Below are 24651 nucleotides of genomic sequence, written 5' to 3'. Positions count from 1 at the left end.
GCGGTCGAGAGTGCTGCCAGCAACGAATGAAAGGCGAACAAGAGCAATGAAATGCCAACACAAAATACAAACGTATCAGTTCCTGGAGAGGACATAAATTTTAGGTTAACACTTCTTAAGGGAAGTCTTCGCGCTCTCGCAGTGATCACAGCCTGCGCACCTTATAAGCTTGCCGATCCAAAGCATTCCTAATTTCTCACTTCTTCTTTGAAATGCCTCGTGCGCATTTCATTCGTTCCTGATAGTGCATCTTAAGCAAGAAACAGCAACTTCCTACTCCTCTCACTATGGTATTAGGTAGACACTGTTGTCGAAGGTTGGCCTATTCTGGTAGCAGCATAGTAAGTATACGCTAAAGCTCAGACAAAGTTTCACGTAAGCTCTTTTAGATTCGCTTCCGTGCAGTCCCTCCGTAGTGGCAGCAAAGACACGGGTATTTTGTTCCGCCCTTCTGAATTCAACGCTCCCCGCGGTGCGCCGAGAACGAGAGCTCAAAGATGTTTTCTGCTTTATTCGTAACAGAGTTTCTACTGTCCCTACACTCTGGGATAATGCAAGATGTGGAGTAGCTGGAAGAGTTGAGATTTATAGACTACATTATGGCGAGGCCTCAACTGTGTCCAGATATGAAAGGCGAATGGACAAAACCAGTAAACCAGAAGCATGCAGTGTATAGCCGGCAAGATTTAAATAGGAATTTTAAGATCTCTCTGTAGAATTAATAATCCCCTTCAACGCAGTGCAAAAACTCCCATGACTCTTATTAGAGAATGCATAATGAATGTCCAAGTTAACCAATAAGCGCAATATATATGACATAAAAAAAGGCTAACATGAAGAGTTTTTAGCGGTCGCTGACCAGTGGAGGAACCCTAAAAGCTTTCGCAATGAAATTAGACGCAAAATTCAGGTGTCGCTATAAATTGAGAGAGAAGGCATGCAATGCCAATTTTGTTATCGATAAGATATGCAAAATAGCCGAAGAGTTCTGCGCACATCTCTAAAGCAGCAGATATAATGAGCAAGCTACTTATAAAGAAGTTGGTGCAGAGGAACTGTACATGCCGTAGATAAATGACAGAGAACTAAAGAAATGCTTAAAAGCTTTGCAAAGGTGGATAGCGGGTGGTGAGGATAAGCTAACTGCGGATTTCATGGCATATTTGGAGAAACCCTACCGTCATCAGAATGCATAATAAAAGGGATGTTGTGGGACTGAAAATTTATGTACCGATTTGCTTACAGCACGTTGTTTATAAGGTATTTACTATATTAATTGTTGATTGAATGACAACAACCTTTGGTTGAGTGACCTTTAAAAAGGGCGGCTTTCGGAAAAGCTAGTAAAAAATAGACCATATTTGCATCATTGAGCAGGTGATTGAGAAACACCAATATTCCCGACCTTCGTATATAGCCTTTATAGATACCGTAAGAGCATTTTATTGGTTGAAAACCAACCTCAAGAGTCGTGCATTAGTTACCTGTCCTGGCTATAAAGCATCTGTATAGGCCCCAGATAATATATATATATATATATATATATATATATATATATATATATATATATATATATATATATATATATATATCGGTTGCCGGGTGACCATCATTCTTAACAGGGGAAGTGATAACCGGGCTGTTGGGGAAGCATTGTAATGATTCCCGAATATATGTATAGCGACTACTGAGTGACCATAGTCCATTACAGGGAAAATGTTACGTAACCAATGATGACGGAAAACACTTAGCAGAGAAAGTCTGTGGGCTGCTCTACCCTGCGAGTTTACAGAAGGTGTTCAGGTAAATGGTTTCTTAAGAGTTAGGAATCTCAGCTAGCTAATAGTGCCTTAGGCATCTCCGAAAAATACGAAGACCTAGTGGGTGGATACGTGTCTGCTTCTAGGTCTGTGTTTTCGCTTTTCGCTGTCTTCTCGTGTGTGGCGTGGGTCGGACAGTGCCCTCCGTGCGACCGAATGCTGACGACGCCCCTACGGAGAAATTCCCGGCACGGCGGGCGCATTCTCAAGTGAGAAAACCCAACCGGAACCCTCAGGGGCAAGCTAGGCTTAGCTCGGCGCTGCCGAGCGAGGCCGCGCTACGCGTCTGCATGGATTCTGCGTTGTCGACGACGGCTACGCGGATGCCCGCTGTGTTGCCACCTGACGCAGCCTCCACGTCCACGCAATCGTCAGCGCCTCTAGGCCTCCAGCCTGCGCCGTCTTCCGATGCTACGACTTTGGCCTGTGACATGGACTGCTCTACCGCCTCCGTGCCCGTGGCACTCCCTCAAGAAACTGTGCCCGTCGCGCCAGTTCAGTATTCCCACCAAGGGCCGTCACCAGCGTCTGAGCCTCCTCCACAGATGCCTCCCGTGAGTCAAGGCTCTCTTTCGCCTGCTGCGAACTCGTTCCGCGTTACCATCAAGCCTACATTGCGCTTTGATATGACTGCCATCCCTGCCCGGAATGTTCAAGCCACAATTGACCATGCCCTTGGCTCTTCGAACTACTGCGGGTTTGTCGTCCATCGCCCATCGAACACCATCACGGTAAACTTGTCATCCTTGATGGAAGCCCAGAAACTTTGCGCAGTTACGCGGATCCCCCTGGATGACAGCAAGCATGTCCCGGTGCAAATATATTTTGCATCTGGTCCTGACACACTCCGCTGTATGGTTTATCATGTCGACAGCACGAGCCCTCCCGAGGAGGTGCGCGCAAATATTCGCTGCTCAACTCATGTTGTACTGCAAGCACGGCCTATGGGTCGCCGGGGCTCATACCTGCTCATCCTGCAAGGCCCGTTGACTCTCCCGAAGTACCTTACCTACTACGGTGCGATCGTCAAACCACAGCCCTTCCGACCTCGTCGTATTTTTTGCTATCACTGCCACAAAGAAGGACATATGCAAAATACCTGCCCTAATCCAGCAGCTGTGGCCGACATGAATGAACCAACAGCTCATTGTGCCCTGTGCAAATCGCCGGACCATGACATTCGCTCCCCCGCTTGTCCAAAGAAGAAGCAAGCGAAGAAGTTTCCCAAGTCGCCTGCAAAAATGGATGTCCCTACAAGTAATCGCTTTGCAGCTCTCGCATGTGACGACAACGACTTCCCTGAACTTCCTTTATCTGAGCCTGCTGCTCACCATACGTCTCCTCGCCAGCGTACATATGCACAAGCGGCTCACCTTCCCGGATCAAATGGTACGCCCAAACGTCCAGTGCATCCATCACATGTGGATACTACAGATGAAGACACAGCTTTAGACAATGCAATCGCGGAGGCTCGCCGCCGACTAGACGAACTCACCCAGCGCCGGGAACAGCGTCGTTCTCAATCCTCTCGAAGAATTCTCATAACTCGGGAGCAATCATCAGAGGAATCACCTAGGGTAAGCACTGGCCCACAATCAGGTGCCGACCACCTGTTAGCCGTGACTACCCCGACAGTGGACAAGATATTAGCGCTGATGAAGCAGGTGACATCCCTCATCGTGGAAGCTCTTCGGCCTCGTCATGGATAGCGCATCATCATCGGTGGTGGTGCAGTGGAACTGTCGAGGTTTCGCTAATAAGGCCTCTGAAGTGAACATCCGCCTTCGCGACGGAAAGCTGAGGACATGGGCGTTCCTACTGCAAGAGCATAATGCACTCCCACGCCTTTCAGGTTTCTGCGCATACCATTCACCATCTATCCCTGATCGCCGTTGCACCGCCTCCTCCCTCAGCCCAGGTAAATCTGCAATTTATATTCACAGTTCAGTTCCGCACACACCGCTCGACCTTTCAAGGTAGTGCAACACACGTCAAGAGGTTGTCGCCCTTCTCGTAAAACCTGCACGCACACCCCTTATTCTAGTTTCTTTTTATAGTCGTCCTGGCTCCGCATCTCCCAATCTGGGATGGGTTCGTTTTCTACGTTCTACCAACTCGGGTATCCCTATTCTAGTTGGCGGTGACTTCAACGGCGCACACACTGCGTGGGGTTACCCATCGGATTCCTCAAGGGGTTCACACATCCAAGGGAGCTTTTCAGATCATTCCTTTCAACTTTTAAACCACCCGAATACTTCTACCCGCCCACGAGGTGGCCCGTATTCACCTGATTTGACTTGGTGGTTAGGCCCCGGTAACCCTCGTTGGGCTGTTGATTCTGATACTTGGGTTAGCGATCACAGCCCTATTTTTATCTCCCTCACGCCTACGCGTCTACGGAAAATACGCCGCACTGTACGAATAACATCATGGGATTCTGTACGCGCAGACAATCATTTATCTACATTCAACCCCTCTTCAGCATTGTCTACTCTATCTGATGTTCTCGCTACTCACACTATTACCACTACTGTAAATGAAGATGACCCAAACCCGGACATACATCTCTTGAATCTGTGGGCTCTTCGTCGCCAGGCGGATCTTTACGCTACTCGTCACCCCGATGACCCTTCGGCTCTTCCTACTCTTCACCGCGCTACCGCACGGGCGCGGCGCTATGCAAAGCGGCTAGGCAGGCAACGCTGGGCTGCATGGTGTGCCCGCCTGTCCTCTACGCAGGGCAATCGACATCTTTGGAGAGTGTTTCACGCCATGGAGCGCCCTTCTCAGGTTGCAGATTCAACAGAGAGCATTCGCCTCGCGCTAAATGTGGATGAGGACACATTTGCACAACAAGCGGCCCGTCAATTTTTTCCAAACCATGACTGCACCGCTACGTCTCCACCTGACTTATCGGTAACAGAGCCCCCCGATGGGATTACTTCTGACCTCACCATGGCAGAGCTGCTGGCCTCCATTGACCGTTTAAAAACTACTACTACTCCCGGGCACGACGGCATACCTAACTCCTTATTCCGTAACTTGGAAGGGAGGGCTTTGGAAACCCTACTTGATACGTTTAACGAAGTGTGGCTTTCTGGCATCATGCCGGGAGACTAGAAGCATTCTATTGTGGTTCCAATCCCCAAGTCAGGTCAGCCTCCAGTATCTCTCTCGGCCCTTCGTCCAATTTCCCTTACCCCTACCATCTGCAAGCTTTATGAAAACATTCTAGCCGCACGCTTATCATGGTGGCTGGAATCCCATGATTGTTACCCAGATTCCCAAATTGGTTTCCGCCCACATATTGGAACGGAGGACGGCCTTGCTACTTTGGCTGCTGACGTGCTTGACCACTCCCCACAGAGTCACCTTGTACGAACCGTAATCGCTACAGACATAACAAAGGCATATGATAACATCCTTCACTCTGCCATTCTTGCCTCCCTTCAAACTCTTGGTCTCCCTCACCGGTTCCTCCTCTCCATTCACGCCTTTTTAGCAAATCGAACCTTCAGCGTGCGTGTCCACGGAAAGCCCTTTGGTAATTTCACTTCCAATAGAGGAGTGCCGCAGGGCTCCGTTCTCGCCCCCACATTATTTAATGTGGCTTTAATTCCTCTGGTTCGAGCCCTAGAGACCATCCCTTCTATCCGCGTGCTTGCATATGCCGATGATATCACCTTGTGGTGCTGTCATCCAGATGCGTCTATTCATCAGTCGGTCCTTCAACACGCGCTGGATGTATTGACATCTCGCTTCCCACCTTTGGGTCTAACACCCTCTCCTACTAAATCATGTTTCATTCGAATTGGAAATAAAGCCGCCTTACGGAAAGCTCCCGCTTTAAATTTTACGGTACATAATTCTCTGATTCCTCAGGTAGAAACTGTTCGTATTCTTGGTCTTCTCCTACATACATCTGGGACTGGCACCCCGTGGCTGACAGCCACCCGTAAATCGGCTCACGCTACTCTAGGTCTGATTCGTCGCATAGCTATGCGCTCTGGTGGCGCACGTGCTCATACGGCCCGCCAGCTTGTGCGCTCTATCCTTCAGCCACGGATAGTATATCAGGCTCAATTTCAACGTCTCACCCGCAGACAGTGGGACTCCCTTGAAGCTATCAATCGTGAGGCTATGCGCGTCATAACATATCTGCCTCGTTTAACACCCATACCTGTGCTACAGGAGTTCGCCCAACTTAATACACTCAGTGAGATCATCGACCAACGGGTGGCAAATAGAGCTTGAAAACAGTCTCTCAAACTTCATCGTTTAAAGACACTTCCACCGTGGTCCTATTGCCAGCTCACTGACAATCGCCCCACTGTTTCCCCGTCGGTATCAGCAGCGTATCTGCCTGAAGGGTGCATATTATACACGGATGCATCTCATTCTGCAGAGAGGGGAGTTACTGCTGTGTATAGTCCATCTCATCCGCATCTCAACTCTCGCGCGACGTATACTGCGGATACGTGCACTCCCCTGGCATTGGAACTTCAAGCCATTTACAATGCCATTGCTTCCCTTCCGCTCGTTCCAACATTCAATACAGTTCACATTTACACCGACTCCCGCGCCGCCCTTAAACAGCTGAAGGCTGTTCGACGAACGTTCCAGATTTCACAATCTATTCATGTGCTCTGCGCAAAGTATCCATGTCCTGTGCGCATACACTGGATTCGCGGCCATGCCCAGGATCCACATAACATTCAAGCGGATGCTATGACTCATCTTCATACATTAGACGATCCGCCACCTTCCCCTCTTCCCCCAGATCCGTTCCTGTCCCACGTTTCCGATTCCGAAGTTCTGCGCCAGCGAACACGCGCTCTAATTCCTCCGTGTTCGCACCCTCTCCCCCGTAGTCTTACTCGGCAGGAGGAGGTATCCGTGCGCCGGATTCGGGCAGGGGCGGCTCTGACACCATCTGTCCGTCATCGGTGGCGTGCCAAAGATCTGCCACTACCTGACAGGTGCCCTCACTGTGGCGCTGCACCGGACATATGTGATGTGCGGCACTTGTTGTGGACGTGCCCAGCGACGGCTGCTATCAGAAAACGGCTCCTCAGGGAGGTTGGCCTGCGGTGGAACCGCGAAAGTGACTTCGTGAAGTGGACAATGGACAACCGTTTCATTAACAACCTCTGCGACTACCTCAGCGCAACGGTTCTTCACTCCTTCTTTTAACTTTCAATCCCGTGCATTCCTTCCCCCCTTTCCTTTTTCAACTTATGCCTCATGGCACACTTCTCGAATAAAAAAAAAAAAATCTCCGATCTGCACATGGAATTGAATTTCTCAGGGGCCAAATGGCAAAGCATGCTGAATACCTAAACACCCAAAGCAAAATGTCTTGTATAATAATTGATATCTTAAAATGTGAAGAAATATTGAACCATCGTACGGGAACGACAGCTCACGATATGTACCGAAGTATTTGAAGTGGTCAGCGAATACAGCTACCTAATGGGCGCAGTCACCGCAGATCAATACCACGGCACAGAAATGCAAGATAAATAAAAATGGGGTTGAACGCGTTTGGCAGGCACTCTCACTTAATGAACAGCAATTTACCGGTACCCCTCGAAACAAATTACACGAATGCGGTAGTTTACCGTTGTTTGCCATTGGCGCCGAAACGCAAAGGCTAGTGAACAGAAATGAGTCTAAATGGATGGCAGCAGAGTTATAAGGCAACAAAAATGACAGTTCTACTGTTAAAGGACACGAAGCGAGCTGAATTGCCCGCGAAACAACCGCGAAGCAACATATTTTTCCTTAATGAAGAAAGAAATTTGTATGGTTAGGGCCTGTAATTATAAGGCGTTATGTTCCACGCTCCGCCGCGGCCACAGCATGCTTCGCAGCTAACTTAGCTCCGGATGATTTCTCCAGAGAGGCAGCGCGGAAGTTTTTCCCCAAGTATGATATGTTGCCTCCAGGGGTAATAGGAGCCCCCTTGGCTGCCATTGCAGCATATGTCGATAAGCTCCCATCCACAGCCGACGTCGAGGGAATTGAAAACCCATTTTCAATGCCCGAGTTGCTTACAGCAATAGACGAGGCCCATCGGAAGACTGCGCCCGGTTTGGACTCCATTCCGTACGAGGTTTACAAGAACTTAAGTTCCGCTGTACTGCCTCAACTCATCGCCACCATTAATAAGGTATGAACAGAACGCGTCGTAACAGAAATCTGGAAATCGGCTATGTGATCCCCATACCAAAGCCCGCGAAGCCGCCGACGGACCTCGGAAATTTCCGGCCTATATCGCTTACGCCGACATTATGCAATCTTACCGAAAAAATTCTTGCCACACGACTGTCGTGGTGGCTTGAGCATCATGGTTTCTACGATCCCGTCCAAATTGGCGTTCGTACGTCCATAGGTACAGAAGATGGACTGGCTGTCTTGGCGTCAGCAGTTGTGGCCTCAACTCCCTGCCACAATGTACGCACTGTACTTGCCATGGACATGGAAAACGCGTACGATAATATCAGTCATGCTGTCATCCTGGAATCGCTTTACATGCTTCATTTCTTCGTTAGAGTGCTCAATTTCGTTAAATCCTTCCTTGAAGGCTGAAACTTTGCCATACACCTCAGTGGTGAGGCCGTCGGATCATTTGTGCCTCTTCGCGGCGTTCCCCAGGGATCGGTGTTATCGCCAACAGTACTTATTGTTGCTTCTATCCCTCTTGCTTGGCGCTTACATGATGTCTCTGAGATTAAGCTCTTATTGTATGCAGATGACATAACGGTGTGTAGCACTCACAACGACCTGATGAATCAAGCAGCGGACCTACATTAAGCCGTAGATATTATGTCGTCTTTTGTTTCTTCATTTGGTCTGCAGCTTTCAGTAAGCAAAACCACGTAGGTGTCAGACGCCAACCGCTGAGGGCGCCGTAAACTCGCTGCAACACCAATTCGTCTCCATCTATCCGGATCTCCGAATCAAGAAAGTTCGACCGTACAAATGTTGGGCTTGACAATACATGAGTCAGAAACAGATACTGTGTGGCTTTTCGGGCTAAAAAACAAGCAATTCAGGCGTTGAGTCTGATTAGATGCAATGCCCCTAAAACAGGCGGAGCCCGCTCTCATGTTGCACGACAGTTGGTGCGGGCGATTGTGCAACCGCGCTTGGTTTACCAAGCCCAAGTCCTGCATTTGACGAGGGCTCAATGGGATCTCTGGAAGCTGATAAGCGAGAGGCAATGAGGGTCATCACTTGCCTTCCCCGCATTTCCCTGATCGTGGCGCTCCATGAACATGCGCAGCTGAATACACTAGATGAGCTGGTGCAGCAACGACACGATGCTCGCCGTCTAAAGTCAAACCTTACACACACAGCATGTAGACTCAAGGCATATGCTTTATCGCACTCCATTCTACAGCCGCCCGCGCCAGTTCTTCCTCACTGGCGTTTCTTGCAGCTAAGTGACAACAAATCAACTGATCTACGTCGCCCATCATCTACCCGTGCGGCATCGTCGTTTCGCGACCGAATTACAGAGCACGACGCCTATCTGCCGCATGGCTCCATCGTTATGTACGTTGCCGCAAACATCCAGGCCCGCGAAACGACAACGGCAGTTTACTGTACTTGCGAGCCTGCCCTGAACAAAACGTCAAGGTTTCGCCTCTCAGGACCTCTTTCCTTCTTCTGTGCGGAGATGCTTGCGGTTAAGAGGCACTTTGCGCTGTGGAAACCGTTCCCATGCTACATACGGCCCGGGCTGTCATTCGCACCAATGCCCTTCACGTCACACGTCTACTACGACGAGTCAGTCGCACCCCAGAAATCTCCCAAGACATCCATCTTCATGCGGCACGCATCCCGCAGCAAATCCGTATTAATTGGGTTCAGCGTGACCTCCTGAGCGCACAAACCGCGCAGATTCTGCGACCCGCCTTTCCACCCCAACCTCGTCTTTGCCTCGAGCCCTCATCTGGATGACAACATCTTGTTTTTAACAAGAAAGGAACACCTCCGATGCCGCACATGTGCTCTAATCTCTTCGTGTGCGGTAACCCTCTCCCGTGGTCTTACCCGTGCAGATGAGGTTGCTCTTCGGAGGATACTGGTCGGGGTTGCCCTGACTCGAGCTGTGACACGCGAGTGGCCGCATTTCAACGATTTTTATCCCCGCCCCAGGTGTCCAGTCTGCAAGATCAGAGACTGTGAGGCGGATATGCACCACCTGTTGTGGGGCTGCCCGGCGCTGTAGCCGACGAGAATTCGGCACCTGGCGGTGGTGGGTCTCCCACCGGACAATCCGGATTCCAATATTGCCTGAACACAGGGTCCATATCATCGTTCAATACTTGATTTCATTAGATGAGCCCACCTTTTTCGTCTTTTTAAGCATCTTACTCATCTCTCATTTCATAACATTTATAGCCTGAGGCAATTAACAGCGCTTGAAAAAAAATCAGAGGGTTTTCAGGGACACGTCGAACGCAAAGACAGATGACAACGTTAAGTTAAGAGATATTAGAGTGGCGTTAGTCCTCGGTTGTGCATAGTTAGGCGAATAATGATGTGACTGAAAAGTTATCTAGGTCTATGTGGAATCGTATGGCGCGTATACTCAAAATGAAAGCAAACCGAGCAAAACACACCTAAATTTGACTGAAATGTGGCTAACATTTTTATTAAATTTAAGACTTCAAGATAATTAACAAACGAGAGATGCTTTTTAGGGGAAGGTGACTAACAACTGTGCAAATACACACTATTAAAACAACTCGATCTTAAATGATGCAATAAACATTGATTCTCTTGAGGCTTATCATTCTGGCGAAAACATTTAAGTGCATAGAAAGTCGATATTATAAAAATTAGACATCTTGCTGTATGAGATTGCAGATCACTGTTGTGTAGGCTGTACAGCATGACAGACGGCTCACTCCTGCAATTTGCTGCTGTTTGCATTGCGGTGATTTCTGCACTATTCAGTTTCCGTATACTGTACGGGACTTTTCAAGGTCTTTGCTTATTGTCGGCTAGTATGTGAGGATAATACCTTCAACAGAGCTGCAGGACCAAATAACTGACAATATCCTGGAAAGACCACTGAAAACCCATTCACCTCTGTGAAAAACTGAAACCTCAGGTAGCTTTGGGGGCTTTGTTCTTCAGGGCTTGCGTCATTTCGATGTGCCTCAGAATTCCTCCCACCAAAAAAACTCGCTGCATGCGAGCTACAATTTAAACTTAAAGCCTTATATCTCCCATTAGCAACAGAACCTGGACGCGACGGCGTTGAGGAAAATTGGTCCACAAATCATCCAAAAATATTATTAGCAAAAAAAATCCCCAAAAGGTGCGGGCAGTTGAACTAAGAACACTAAGACAGAGCACGCAATTCATAGGTCCAAAAACGTGATGATTCTTGACGAATAATGGTCAACATAATGCACACGTTGCCTTACGGCAGTGTGCTAATGAGTAGGTTGGTCGTAAGAACGGAAGGCAAAAAGATATAAATGCTTTCTCCTTAAAATTACGCACGTCGCCTTAAGTTTCCTAAGTAAATTTTTATTACTCATCTTCTGAAATCAATGAAACAAGTGTAATCTGTTCTGATGTTTCATTTTAGCTATTCAGTGATCATCGCTTGAGTGGTTTCATTGTGGTCTCTCAGCAGCTTCGAGCTCCGTAAACCGGAATCTAGCTGGTCTTTTCGGCCGACCAGTAAGCTGCAACTGGAAGCCAATGTCTCCGTGGTAGTTTTCCACCCGGTAGTTGAGCAGCACCTGCCGTTGAAAATGAGAAATATGAGCTTTTAATAACGCTTGCAGCATAATTCGGTCATTATTCTCTAAGACAAGTCGGCGTGATGTGCCAGCCTATTCTGCAATGATGAATGACATTTTTTTATTATGCTTTAAGTGTTTGGAATGCTCACCTGTGAATTACCACAGTGTTGCGCATAAAACTTGAATCTACGCGATCATCATCATCGTTATCATGGTCGAATTAGTTCTTGATCCCTTTCCCTAATAGTCCCCAGTTAAAATTTCCCCTCATACTCTTCAGTAATCTCTACCGCTATCTCTAATCATCTCCCGTTAGTCCTAGTGGAAATCTACCGGCGGAGAAGGACGTACTGGCGGGCTAGTTGGTTCATAATGAAGCGAATGGGTACAAACTGCGCGAACAAGACGGAATGTACGGCACACAAGAGACAGACAGCGCTTCGTCTATCTTTTTGCGCGCCTAACGTCCCGTCGTGTTCGCGCAGTTTGTACCCATTCGTTACCGGTGCAGCTTAATAACATACAACATTTAGGACGCTCATGACGTCGCAGATGCTGCCTTCACTGAGTGTGCGCAGGGCGACTGCCACAAAACAATGATAGCTGCCCTGATTTTTGTTGTCGTTAGTGCTTAAGAATTCCTTATTTATTGACTTTGTGTCGCAAATTATGATCGTAATATTTTAACATGTATTCATTTGTGACTACATTTCTTTGGCAAATTCTTTCAAGTTATTTGCGACCAAATTAAGAAAGTGAATTCTTCAAAGTAAATAGGTCTTGAGATATACACCGCACCTCTTTAGGAAAGCGTTATCTATTTGGCCCCAGAACTTCGTGCTTGCTCTGAAAATACAGAAAAACTGGTGACTATTTTAAGAGTTATTGCGATTCGTACAGTTCTGTACATTCAAATAATCTCGAATCGACGGTATTCAAGATTGCGATTGCAACATGCAGCAGAACTTGAATGATTAAAAAGCGAATAAACGCTTCAGCTAACTACTCTCAAGTTTTGTCTGCTACCTCGTTATAATCGGTTAGTTGCGTCCAAGACAGTCTCAGTGGAGCACCTCATGTGACAATCAGAGTTATTTTTTAATAGCTGTAGCGATTAAAAAGAATCGCATGCTATTTGAGACCTTTTTTTTCCGGTGAAACACGATTCAGATTTCTATATAATAGATTTTAATCTCCCAAGAGACTCAGCTACGAGGGACAGCGTAGTGGAGTTTGCAGCCTAATTTCGACCATCGGGAATTCTTTAACATTCAGCGACCTCGCGCACTACTCCACGCTGTAACATTTCGCCTTCATTGAAATGCAACCGCCAAGGCTGGGATCGAACCCGCGTGTTTTGCGTCAGCAGCTGATTACCATAAATACTATCAGGAAGCGGTGGCTAAGCCACATTTATCCTAATTCTTGCACCACCAACTTATATTCCGAAAACCATGTAAAACCTGTTTTCTAGCTGGATATGCATCAAATAATGTGCAATATCATTGTTCAAAGCCCGAAGGCTGCGCACGCAAACTAGCAGATATCTTGAATTTTTTGAAGCGGCGTTTTGCTTTAGCCGGTGACTTCAAACATCTTTGAACTATTGTCATCCATGCCAAAGCGTATTCCGTGCTTATGCTTGTAATGTACATATCATAACCGCGAACCCACACTACAGGCTCGGTTAACATGTTGTAATGGCATCATCTTTCCTATTTCCAGACACTCTGACTGCATGCTCTATCTAATAAGCTACGAATTTCAATGACCACTGCGTATAGAAAATTTTCGCATTGTATAAAGGCAGGCACTCCTAGCAGCGACGCTGAAGTACTGCAGCCGATGATGGCAGTGCGTGAGATATAATGGCTGCCAATACAGAAAACAAATCTAAATAGAGATCTCACTTTTCGTGAAACGTTGCATTTCTGAAGCATTAAAAAATCGACGCAAGGGCTTAGTGGTGCAGTAATGGAGAGTTCGGAATTAATTTCTTGGCACCTGGAATTCTTTACCTGCTATACCATCGCTGAGTACTTGGACTACCTTCGGTTCAAGACCGTAGAAACGCGGCCATCACTGCCGGGATTTAACACACACCCCTCGAAAAGAAGCCGTGCGACACGACTACTGAGCCACCACGGCGGGTTCTAAGCCTTAGAATAATCATTTCATCGCTATTTTAGTTCTGGGGCTTTCAAGAGCCGGAGTCTTCCTAAACGCAGGCATAAAAGCACAATCATTTTCGATTCCACCATCACTGTTTTATTCAAGCTAGATTTAGCCAAACTCGAAATAATTTTGATTCGTCACCTGCGCGATGACCGTGCAGAGCTGCATCTCTGCGATCCTCCGTCCGATGCACATGCGCGGTCCAGTGCTGAAGGGCAGCGAGGCGAACGGGTGAAGGGTCCACGGCTCGGCGTCCTGTCGTCCGGACCGTATCCAACGCTCCGGGAGGAACTCAGAGGCCCTCGTGAAGTTCTCCTCTAGTCTACCGGACACGAACAACTCAGTACGAAGGACGGTCTGGGCAATAATAGTACAGCGTAAAAAAGGGCACATTATGTCACACAGGGTGCGCAAAATCACATCGGTGGACTTAACAGGGAAAGCGGCCTATATTAAGGGCCACTTCAAAAACAACGTTTATAGGGCAGCACTTCAAACTGCGCAGTACCGAAACCTTGTGTACACATTCTTAGCTGCAGAGCAGTCGATATTATAAGGATGCTAATGACGAAGTCAATCTTGCAGAGGAGTTGGGCATCCCGCAGTAACAACGTATGAAGTAGAGACAGCCAAGAAGGAGACGAAGCACTCGCAGCGAGACACGCGCAGTTATCTCGAAATAAATCGAGCGCTGAATCTGATGCCACCTAATCAATTGCGATGTCTGGATAATTATTACAAATGATAGTACACACTGTTGATGTTTAAAGTCGCTCGGAAGAGACAGGGCCTAGTTGGAGATTCATAACTGAAGTTAAGTGCTTGGCTTATTCCAAACTACATCTGCCAACACGAAATTTCAAAACCTAGCTCCGCACTGTATCAATGCTTTGCTTTCTTTGTCTCTTATTCTCATAACGCTAAATACGTTGCAGCCATTATAAATTGTGCAAGAGAAGGCCGACAAAGCGCTTTCGCGTGCATCTTTTTCCGACAACGAATGTCTTCAGCGAGAACCGCAATCATTGAAGCACGGATCCTGTTTGAATTGATTCATATGGTTCAGCATGTGTATGCACCCATGTCAACAGATGAATAAGGAATATGCGCATACATTTTTTGGAATCACGTAGCCAGACATCACAACATCGTGGTCGAGTTTACGGTGGACAGCCGATATAGGAGGATAAAACCTGAAAAAAAAAAATGAGTGCATTTCTTATTAATCGCCTTTCAGTCAAACTTTGTTTCCGTTATCCGCCGCGTTGGCTGAGTGGTTATGGCGCTCGGCTGCCAGCCCGAAAGACTCGTGTTGAGGCGCGTGTGCTGTGCGATGTCAGTGCATGTTAAAGAACCCCAGGTGGTCGAAATTTTCGGAGCCCTTCACTACGGCGTCCCTCATAGCCTGAGTCGCTTTGGGATGTTTAACCCCCATAAACCGACCAACCAATATGTTTTCGTCGTTTTTTTTCTAAAAAACGCGAGTGATTTCTAAACGAAGAATGCTATACCTTGTTAGGTAGCCGTTGCCGTAGCTCAGTGGCTACAGTGCTCTGCTCCTGACCCGAAACATACGGCTTAAATCTCTGCGGTGCCGGTCGCATTTTTATGGAGGCGAAATGATAGAGGCACGTGTACTGTGCAATGTCAGTATACGTTTAAAGAACCCGGGCCATTGAAGTTATTCGAAGCCCTTCCCCACCGCTTTCCTCATATCCTGTGTACCCGTACAAAAATGGTATATAGACAGTCTATAGACTTCTTATCAACTCTACTGCCTTCCTTTAGATATTTCTTTTTGTCTATTCATAGTGTTTAGACTTTGTAAAGAAAAAAGTCTACTGAAGCTGCATGGGCGTAAATCAATACATTGTCTATTGCCTGTCTATAGGATTAGTATTGCCTATAGACTGTTCTCTAGGCTTCGTCAATAGAGAGTCCATAGTTTTATACACGGGAGTTCATGGACAATCTATAGACTCTCTAAAGGAATTTTTGTACGGGTCGCATTGAGATGTTAAACCCCATCAAAAACGAACAAAAGTTTTTCTAAGCGTAATCACGCCTGGTCTTCTAGAAATAAAAAAAACGTATTTTGTCAATCAGAGCGCGCGTTAGCGTCTACTATACGCATGTGTGCACCGTAATAGACCATTTAAGTTAAACAGCGCTTGCAAAACTTTTTGATGACAGCAGTCTGCTTAGTTTACTTCTGTCCGCACCAGTGCGAGTTAGAAACATTGAATATGAATTTTCGCACCGTGTCGAGAAGAAACGGGCAGCGATAATGAATGTCTCCCATTTTGTAGCAGAATATTGAGGCAGGGTTTCTAATTGGAACTGTGAAGATGTGTTTTGCGGGAAGATCAGGTGAACAGCGTAGAAAGCAAAAATGATGTTGGGAGACGCGTGCAAAACGAGCGATTTCAACGACCTTGATGCAATTGCAGGCATGCGTCTTGTACGTTATGCATGATGCAAAATCTGGAACATGAGCACAAATTACGATTTGAGAAGTTCAAGTGTATACATGCGCCAGGTAGGACCGCGCATCTTGCAGCACCTATTGCCTGAAAAACGAGTCATTCCCGCAAACGCCGTCGCTGGTGGTCGTCTGGCTACATCGTTCCAAGATACCTGCCCATTCGAATAGCATGCAGGCAAAGCAACACCTCCTGTTCACGTAACTGGTCTAAATAGCCAACGTTTGTCGCAGCGCAGCGACGAGAGAAATATCATTTTCGAAATTCTAAAATCTTCTATGGTGGTTACCAACGAATGGCTCCAAACCTCCTATTGCGATCAGCCGCCTCAATCTAATAGATAGAAACTTAATTATTCTAATATTCAAATAACTAGTTTACTAGCAAAGATGATTCAGTGGTGTTTTCGGGTTCGCAAACCCTGTCAATATCATGCCGCTAAAACAATATTGTTACGTTGAAAATTTAATTTTTGAAAAACTCGGTATACATCAGAATTTTGTGCACGAAATAGGTGACGTGATGACTCTGTAAGTGTTCATTCCATATAAATAAAGAGAAAAGGACCACAACTAAAGGTGCTAAAAATTGCTTTCATATCAAGGGTTTTCAAGAAATATCTCGTATGTTGACTAAGGAGGCGAAATTTTAGAGGCTCGTGTACTGTGCGATGTCATTACACGTTAAAGAACCCCAGGTTGCAAACATTTCTGGAGCCCTTCACTACGGCGTCTCTCATAGCCTGAGTCGCTTTGGGACGTTAAATGCCCGTAAATAATAAAACATAAATAGTATGTTCACTACTTGCCTTTATGCGCACACTTAAGAAAAGGCTGTGGGGTGTTGCAATAAACGTTGTGCACGTTGTTTGCGCACCTCCCGTGCTCGTCTTCACTAAGGGGGCATCAAGATGCAAAACCTAGTGGAAATTTCTGCTTCCGTTTTTAGTAGAGCCTGTGCACATAAATCAAGTGTTTATTCATGCATGGCAACCGTATTATAAGATGTCTTTAGCAGGGATTCCTCACGTACATGAAAAGCTACTCAGCGGCACAACAAATAGAAATGAAAACTAACAAGCCTGTCGCACAGTTACACTTGCAATTCTTCAACAAAGGAAGAATATTTTTGCGCATACAATGAACTTGGGTACGAAGCACACAATTATTAGAGGCCAACTCATAGGGTGTTTTTCAGGTCGCATTCGTTCCTCGAGATAGAAATTTTTCTTGATGAGAACATATCGTGAGGGTGAGTGCTCCTCAGTGAGGGTGCTGTTGAGTGCAAATCGACCTTTAAAAGCAGCAAGGCTTGAAGGGAGACAAACAAGTCTAGTAAACTCTTATGAAGGATTTAAGCTATGCTCAGTGGGAGTGCTCGCGGTGGCTGCCTCAATTCTGAGGCACGCGCATTGAGTTAGAAATCGCGGGAAGGGCGCTAAGTTCCTTTCCCTGCATTTTTTCTCAGACGTATATTTGTATGCGGTAATCGGCAATCACACAATTATATTTATTTTAGTACTTTGAAAAACAATTCTCTTTTCATATACGAGACCGAATTAGGGCTAAAAGTACAAATATTTATGAACATAGCTGTGTAATGCAATTCATTTCAGTAACAAAAATTACTCAATAAAGTGCCAAGTATAACCATATTTCACGCTAAATGCGCCGTAACACACCCTGAATTGATCCTAACTGACGAACAGTGGCCGGTGTAGCATCAATATAACTCAAATATATACCGGTGCCTCTCTGTTTTAACTGCTATGACTCGATGTCCAAGACCAAAATTTACAGCTGCGTTATCTGTTAAGAAGCTCGCCAATGCGGCTAAATTTGCTCTTCATCTCCAAGACAAAGTATCAAGCAAAACCTTGAAGCAACTTCGGTCAGACTACCATTAAAACAGGAGAAAAATTTATTGTCAAGGGGACAGGCGCTAGATCAAGACAAGAAAGATCTAGATGGCCTCTCCCATACCTGTATTGTAAGGAGGGTATCTATCTCAAGGTCACAATAACCATTTATTGCGGCACGGAAAAAGTTTTTTTTTTCGCAAAAGATCAATAGACTGCACATGAATGCCTAAGAACTTACCTCAGTGCTTCCTTTATACAGGCTCTTACGTAATGTAATCGACTGTATCTCCTGGTTCCCCGTTCAGCCATAGCCAAGAATACCTCTTTTCTTGCCTTTTCTTGAGCTTCTGAGTTCATTGCAAGGCAGTAAAAGCAATAAGTAGCGGCTGCTCCTGTCTGCAGAGGAACGCAAATAGAGAAATTGGTAGTATGTTGGATAGCCACTTGCAGCCATAAGTCTTTTCTATTGCTCTTGAAGTATTGAACAAATATACTGAATTCCAACTCCTGATATATACGCCATACACAATCCTGCCGAAATAAGTTCTACTTGAGAAATTACTATGCGGCGAAAAGTGCTCTAAGATTCGTAATATATATCTAACCATGTCATGGAATGGGCTGAGTCAACGCCAAGTGAAAATAATCGGCGTGCACGCTAGTCAGACTGAAACAAACAATTTTGATCTGAATAAAGCCTTCTCTGCTTCCTCCTAAGATCAGCGACATTGTTGGAAACCCTGGCCGAGACGGAAGTGACCTTTACACTTCGTGCTTTTCGCGCAGCAGTTATCATTCATACATCCTTGAGGGTAAATAATACAGCCAGATGCGAGGCGACCAACTTCGTGAGACGTCTCCTTCATACCAGGAGGGTTCGTATTCTAAGTCGCACTAGGACCAACCAGTTCGGGTCACATAGCTACGCGAATTCTCCACAAAAGCTTAAATATTTCGCATTAGCACAAACCACAAAGTGTACGTTTAAATACATATAGCAAAAACTTCTGAAATACGATCGACACCAGAACAAGCTCACATGATCTCAGACCCCTTCACTAGCAAAAAACATTCATAGATCGAATTCAGTTGCTAGCAGTCCCATTGAAGAAGTACAAATACGTTCACATCAATTCTATGCCTGCTGGTATGACATTCTTCAAATTATCTACCCAAGAATCGAGCGCGTTCCTATGCGAAAATTCTTCAACCTTTTGAAGCTTAAAATTGCGTCACACATCAGCTGATATTTAAGACACACATTATAAAGATGAGAAGTGCTTGTAGCTCAGCTTGTTGCTGCACATTTTGGAAAGACATAAAAGCGCGAAAAATTGAACACAGGCGCAATGAAGGAACGGGAGGAGCGCTGAACTGGAACATCTTGGCGCTCGGGTTCCGTAATCTTCAATTTCTTCAGTTCTTCTAAAGCAAGGAATGGCTTGAGGGTATCAGAATAGAGAATGCGAGAATATCGCCGCTCAGACAGCATACGTTTGATAGAATTGCTTCATCAACGAAGTGATGAGAGACTTAGTAGAAATAAAGAGCAAAAATGAAAAGCCCGAACTCGAAGATGTGCCAAAACCGCGCAACTCCAGCTCCCTCAATAAGACTGTGTTGTTTTTTTTTTCTTGATTTCCTATGTGTTTTTAGTCTTCAAGGCTCAACCGACTGGTTTAATCATTTCCTTTGCAAAATTATACCTCCGGGACGAATGTATTGCGGCCAAACAGCAGCTTGGAACGGCCTCTTCGATTGTCCGATGATTGAGTCCGGTGCTTGAAAGTTTTTAGGAGAATAGTCGACACAACAGCAGTTAAATGCCAATAAACATTCTTTCCTAATATTTCGGTCGTATTTCATACGTATATTATCTGTTTTATTTTTAGAGAAGTGCAATTTCTGTGCAGTTGCTATTGCAAAGCGCAAACTATTTATTCTTGTTTTTTGTGTTTACTCTGATTTGCTTTTATTCATAACGCATATGTTTACTGTACATCTCTCACGTGTCAATTACTCAATTTTTTCTAGGGCACAGGCGCCCAGTATTTCATTATTAATAAATGGAATGTTCCCCGTTCTCTTTCACGGCCTTTGATGAAAGTTTGTGCTCCATAAGTGACCTGCCCCGTTACAAAACGATTACTTATTAGCTGCTCTTCTGAAAACCTAACCTTATCGTAACCATAAAACAACCTAACTATAAAGGAAATCTCACAACCACCAACCCCATGATACACTCTCATACACTTGCGAAAGTGACTTTTCATTTCTCAGCCATTATTGTTTAAAGTGTCTATGAAAATTTCAACTGGCCTCGAACATGAATTAATCGAAACGATAGCCATGACCCACTGCCACCTGCTCAAGAAATTATGGGGGACACGACGAAATGCTTTTATTCCTTCTTGAAATAAATCCAAATTTTCTGCAATATGTAATTTGTATAGGAATTGAAGAAGTATATTTTGTTTCAAGGAATATTTATATTCGTGGTTAAATAGAACCAAACTTCTTTCAATGTCATCACCAGGGTTTTCGATAATAAGAAAGTATGCGAGTTTTTATATGAATATATTCACAAAGGCTTGCTCTGTACAGCAAAACTTTTGTCATTTTTTACGCCCAAAACTCTGAACATAAAAATCAAACTCCAGCATGCATTAGTCATGAAATGTTCCTTTCAAAATTGGATTTCAATATATATTGATGCTACACCCAGAAAAATTGAGAGTTTTATTGCTATCTTCAAGACTGCTGAATTCATTCGCGCCGGACAGAGACGTTCTACTCTCAATTTCTATGAAATCCCGAAAAAAGTAGTGTTAGTAAATTGCACCACTTCACTAAGCACATCTGTCACTGAAATATTTGACGCAGAAATAATATTAGAGATACATGCATTCTCAATCACGCGCTCACGGCGCAAAGACGGAGGCATCCAATCTTATTTCCTCCACAGAGAAATGGCGTCTGATTTCAAGGGCTTGTTGCTCAAAACAAATCCAAAACATCTGCGATCCCTGTTGGGAGCGAGATTATGAGCCAGAGCTCACCACCTTTTCTACAGTCGCACATCTGCTTAAAAAGCACGGCGTTTATTTCCTCTGTGCGTCCATGGTCGCTTAGCCTCAAGCTGGGACATCAACGATTAGAACCCTGATAGATTGAGCACTTCTATGGCTGCCGCTGGAGTGGCTTGCAAGCGCTGGGGTGGCTTGCGACATGGAATCGTTGTGACGCATGCAGCTTCCAGCTTTCCAAACTTCGCCGTGACAGCTTCGAAGGCCATCACAGTGATTCTAAACTCATAGCGTAGCGATGAGTTTTGAGGCCGAACATGGTGTTCACAAATTTTGCTTTACTTTCTGCGTCGTACTATCGTTTGGGCTCTAAGCGGCCCTTGAGCATATTTAGTCTAGTTTGGCGAGAACGAGGGCCTAAAGATTTCCTTCTCAAGACGCTTAGTACGCTTCTATAGCTAGGTTTGGAATGCTTGATGGTATTAAGTGCATACGAAGATGTCACAAAAGCTTAATGGACAATGGCATGCTGAAATACAGGTGAGTTGAAGGCAAGGAGTGGTTTATAAATGCCTTCCAAATGGACTATATTTGTATTCGGCTTGTTCACTTTAAAATACCCACTTAATAGCCACCGAATTCTCGCAAACAATGTAATTTATGAATATTGTCAGCTATTGCCACAAAAAGAAATGCTGGCAGTACATCGTTCATTGCTCAGATCTTGCCTCAATAACAGGAAATTATAATGAGGGAAATCGTCATAAGAAAACGTAAATATATAGCACATCTTTCAGAAAAGGTTTTAATGGCAGTTGCAAATGTTCGTCGAGGATTCCACGCGCAAACACTTTTTCATAAATGCGAAAAAGTTTGGATAGCCAAACGATACAATTTAACTTCATTGCACTCTTTAAAAATTGAGGTTACTAATAATACATGTTAAGTTAATGAACTTTGTAACTCTTAGCCCAGCTACGAAGTACATTACACAAGAAATGTCGAAGAAATGCATATTAAAGCATAAGGATACATCGCTAGATGGCAAGCACTTGCAAAATGAAACGCCTTGATTCTCGCCCTTTCACAGAGGGCCAGGTCCTCTGTCCGTGGCCACAACAGTCGACTGCCATCAAAGCTTACAAGGCACTGTTTTGTTTTTTAGAAACACTGCCTTGGTTGACAGATTGTGACTGTATTTCTAGTTCCTTCTCTCTTTTTTTTTTAAATCCCATCATTCGCTTCCCTAGTGCAAAGTAGACAACCAGCAATCTTTTTGGTTAACATCCCTACATTTCCCCCTTTCTCTTTATCTAACTCCATCATTAACTTGATTACTTGATGTCTCATTTTATTTATTTCTACCTTAAATAACTTCCATGTCTATGTGGGTGTCTGTGTGTCTGGGTGGGAAGCTGGGTGTATATGGCCTAGTCAAGGTGTCCAAAGGGCAGCGTTTAATGCGGGCACGCTGTTAGCAGGTACATTTTGTGTGATAATATTTTTATTGTTATTTCGGTGTGCGGCGGCGTGAGCTTCTATGAGTTCAAGGCCTTGTGAAGGGTTAATGAAGATGGGCTATTGGTGGGTGCAATTTTGGAGAATAGAGTTAGGTGCGTTGGCCCATAATGCTGCTTTGACAGTGCGTATGTGGGCGATCACGGATTAGCGCATAGACGAGAACTAGGTGTGGGATTCCTCATGAATCAGGATATAGCTTGCAACGTTGATGAGTTGTATAGTGTTAACGAGGGGGCGACAGCTATCGTAAATAGGCTCTATAGGAGGTAAAAGCTAAAGTTGGTGCAGGCCTACGCCGCAACATGCAGCCATGATGGCCTGACCATTGGAAGCTTCTATGAAGACGTGGAATCGGCAACCAACAAATTAAAATCACATTTTACTGTACTGATGGGCGAATTTAATGCGAAGATGGGCAAGAGGCAGCATGGCGACCAGGCTGTAGACGTCTCCGGGATAGGTTCTAGGAATATGAGGGGGGTTGTTAGTTGAGTTCGCAGAGAGAAATACGTTGCGGATCATGAATGCCTTCTTCCGGAGAGCAAAAAACAGGAAGTGGATATGAGAGAGCCCCAATGGTGATACTAAAATGAAATCGGCATCGTACTGTGCGCTCAACCTGGCATCGTTCTGGATGTGGACGTTCCCGGAAAGAGCGCTGTAGCGACCACAGAATGGTAAGGTCTCGATTAAGCTTAGACTTGAAGAGGCAACGGAAGAAGCTAGTGAACAGGAAGTCCAATAACAAGTTAGCGGTAAGAGAGAAAATGGAGAAATTGAGGGTATCGCTGCAAGGCAGATGTTCAGCTTTATCTGAGGAAGGCGATCTTAATGTTCGTACATTGAACGATAATCTGCCAGCTATCATTACGGACTGCCAAGTAGCAGTAGGCGGCGGGACGGTTCAATAAGATAGCGGCAAGCCATCTTAGGAAACGAAAGATCTGATTAAAAAACAACAAAGCATGAGGGCGTCTAACCCTACAGACAAAATAAAATTAGCAGAGCTACCGAAGTTAATGAGTAGGCGCAAGGTAGCCGACATAAGGAAGTTTAATATGGAGAGAATCGAGCATGTTCTAGAGAACGGGGGTAGCCTAATATCGGCGAAGAGGAAACTAGGCATAGGTAAAAACATGCATGCGTTAAGAGACAAGGAAGGTAAACTCATTAGCAATATGGATAGCATAGTTAAAGTGACGAAGATTTCTGCACAAAAGTATACAGTATCCAGTGTAAACAGAACGTTAATGAGAAAGAAAGTAGCGAACAGCATTGCGTCATCCTGCCACTAACGAAAGACGAAGTAAAGAAGGCCTTAGTAGCAATGCCACGGTGAAAAGCGGCTGGTGATGATCAGGAAACAGCAGATCTGTTGAAGAAAGGGGGGGATTATTCCAGAAAAATTATTCCTTCTGTATACGCATTGCCTTATGACCTCGATGGTACCAGAAACTTGGAGGAACGAATTTATTATCTTAATTCATAAGAAAGCAGACGCCAAGAACTGGAAAAATTACCCGCCGACCAACTTAATGTCCGTTACATACCAAGTATTTACTGAAGTAATCGATAACGGAGTCAGGGCAACCTTAGACTTTAACCAACCCAATTATCTGGCAGGCTTTTGTAAAAGATATTCAGGAAAATTCATATTCACACTATCAATCATGTGACACGAAAATGCGCAGAATATAATCAGCCTCAATATATAGCCTTCATTGATTACGAGAAAGCTTTGGGTCCAGTGAAATCTCAGCAGTCATACAGGCATTGCGGAATCAGGCTGTAGAAGAGCCTTATGCGAAAACACTAGAAGATGAATGTAGCAACTGCACTGCTACCATAGTCCTCCCTAAAATCAGCAATAGATTTCCAATAACGAAGGACGTCAAGGAAGGAGCCATGATCTCCCCAATCCTAGTGACCACCTGTTTGCAGGAAGTGTGATGAGGCCTGTATTAGGAACAGTTAGGGATAACAGTTAATGAA

The 24651-nt window shown here is 45.2% G+C and overlaps 1 protein-coding gene across 1 annotated transcript in view; it reads right to left on the bottom strand.

Moving 5' to 3' along the window:
* Window positions 1–11461: 11461 nt before the first annotated feature.
* The window catches only part of LOC144103456 (putative cytochrome P450 12a5, mitochondrial), a 64573-nt gene continuing 51383 nt past the window's right edge, over window positions 11462–24651 (bottom strand). The window contains exons 6-9 of the mRNA XM_077636169.1: window positions 18351–18508; window positions 14883–14961; window positions 13910–14125; window positions 11462–11590 (exon numbers count right to left, since the gene is read on the bottom strand). Coding sequence (XP_077492295.1) covers window positions 11462–11590; window positions 13910–14125; window positions 14883–14961; window positions 18351–18508 — 582 coding nt within the window. The remainder of the gene's footprint in view (window positions 11591–13909; window positions 14126–14882; window positions 14962–18350; window positions 18509–24651) is intronic.

The sequence above is a fragment of the Amblyomma americanum genome, chromosome 9, assembly GCF_052857255.1.
Source record: "Amblyomma americanum isolate KBUSLIRL-KWMA chromosome 9, ASM5285725v1, whole genome shotgun sequence".
NCBI lineage: Eukaryota > Metazoa > Arthropoda > Arachnida > Ixodida > Ixodidae > Amblyomma > Amblyomma americanum.
This window is presented reverse-complemented; position numbering and strand designations above follow the sequence as displayed.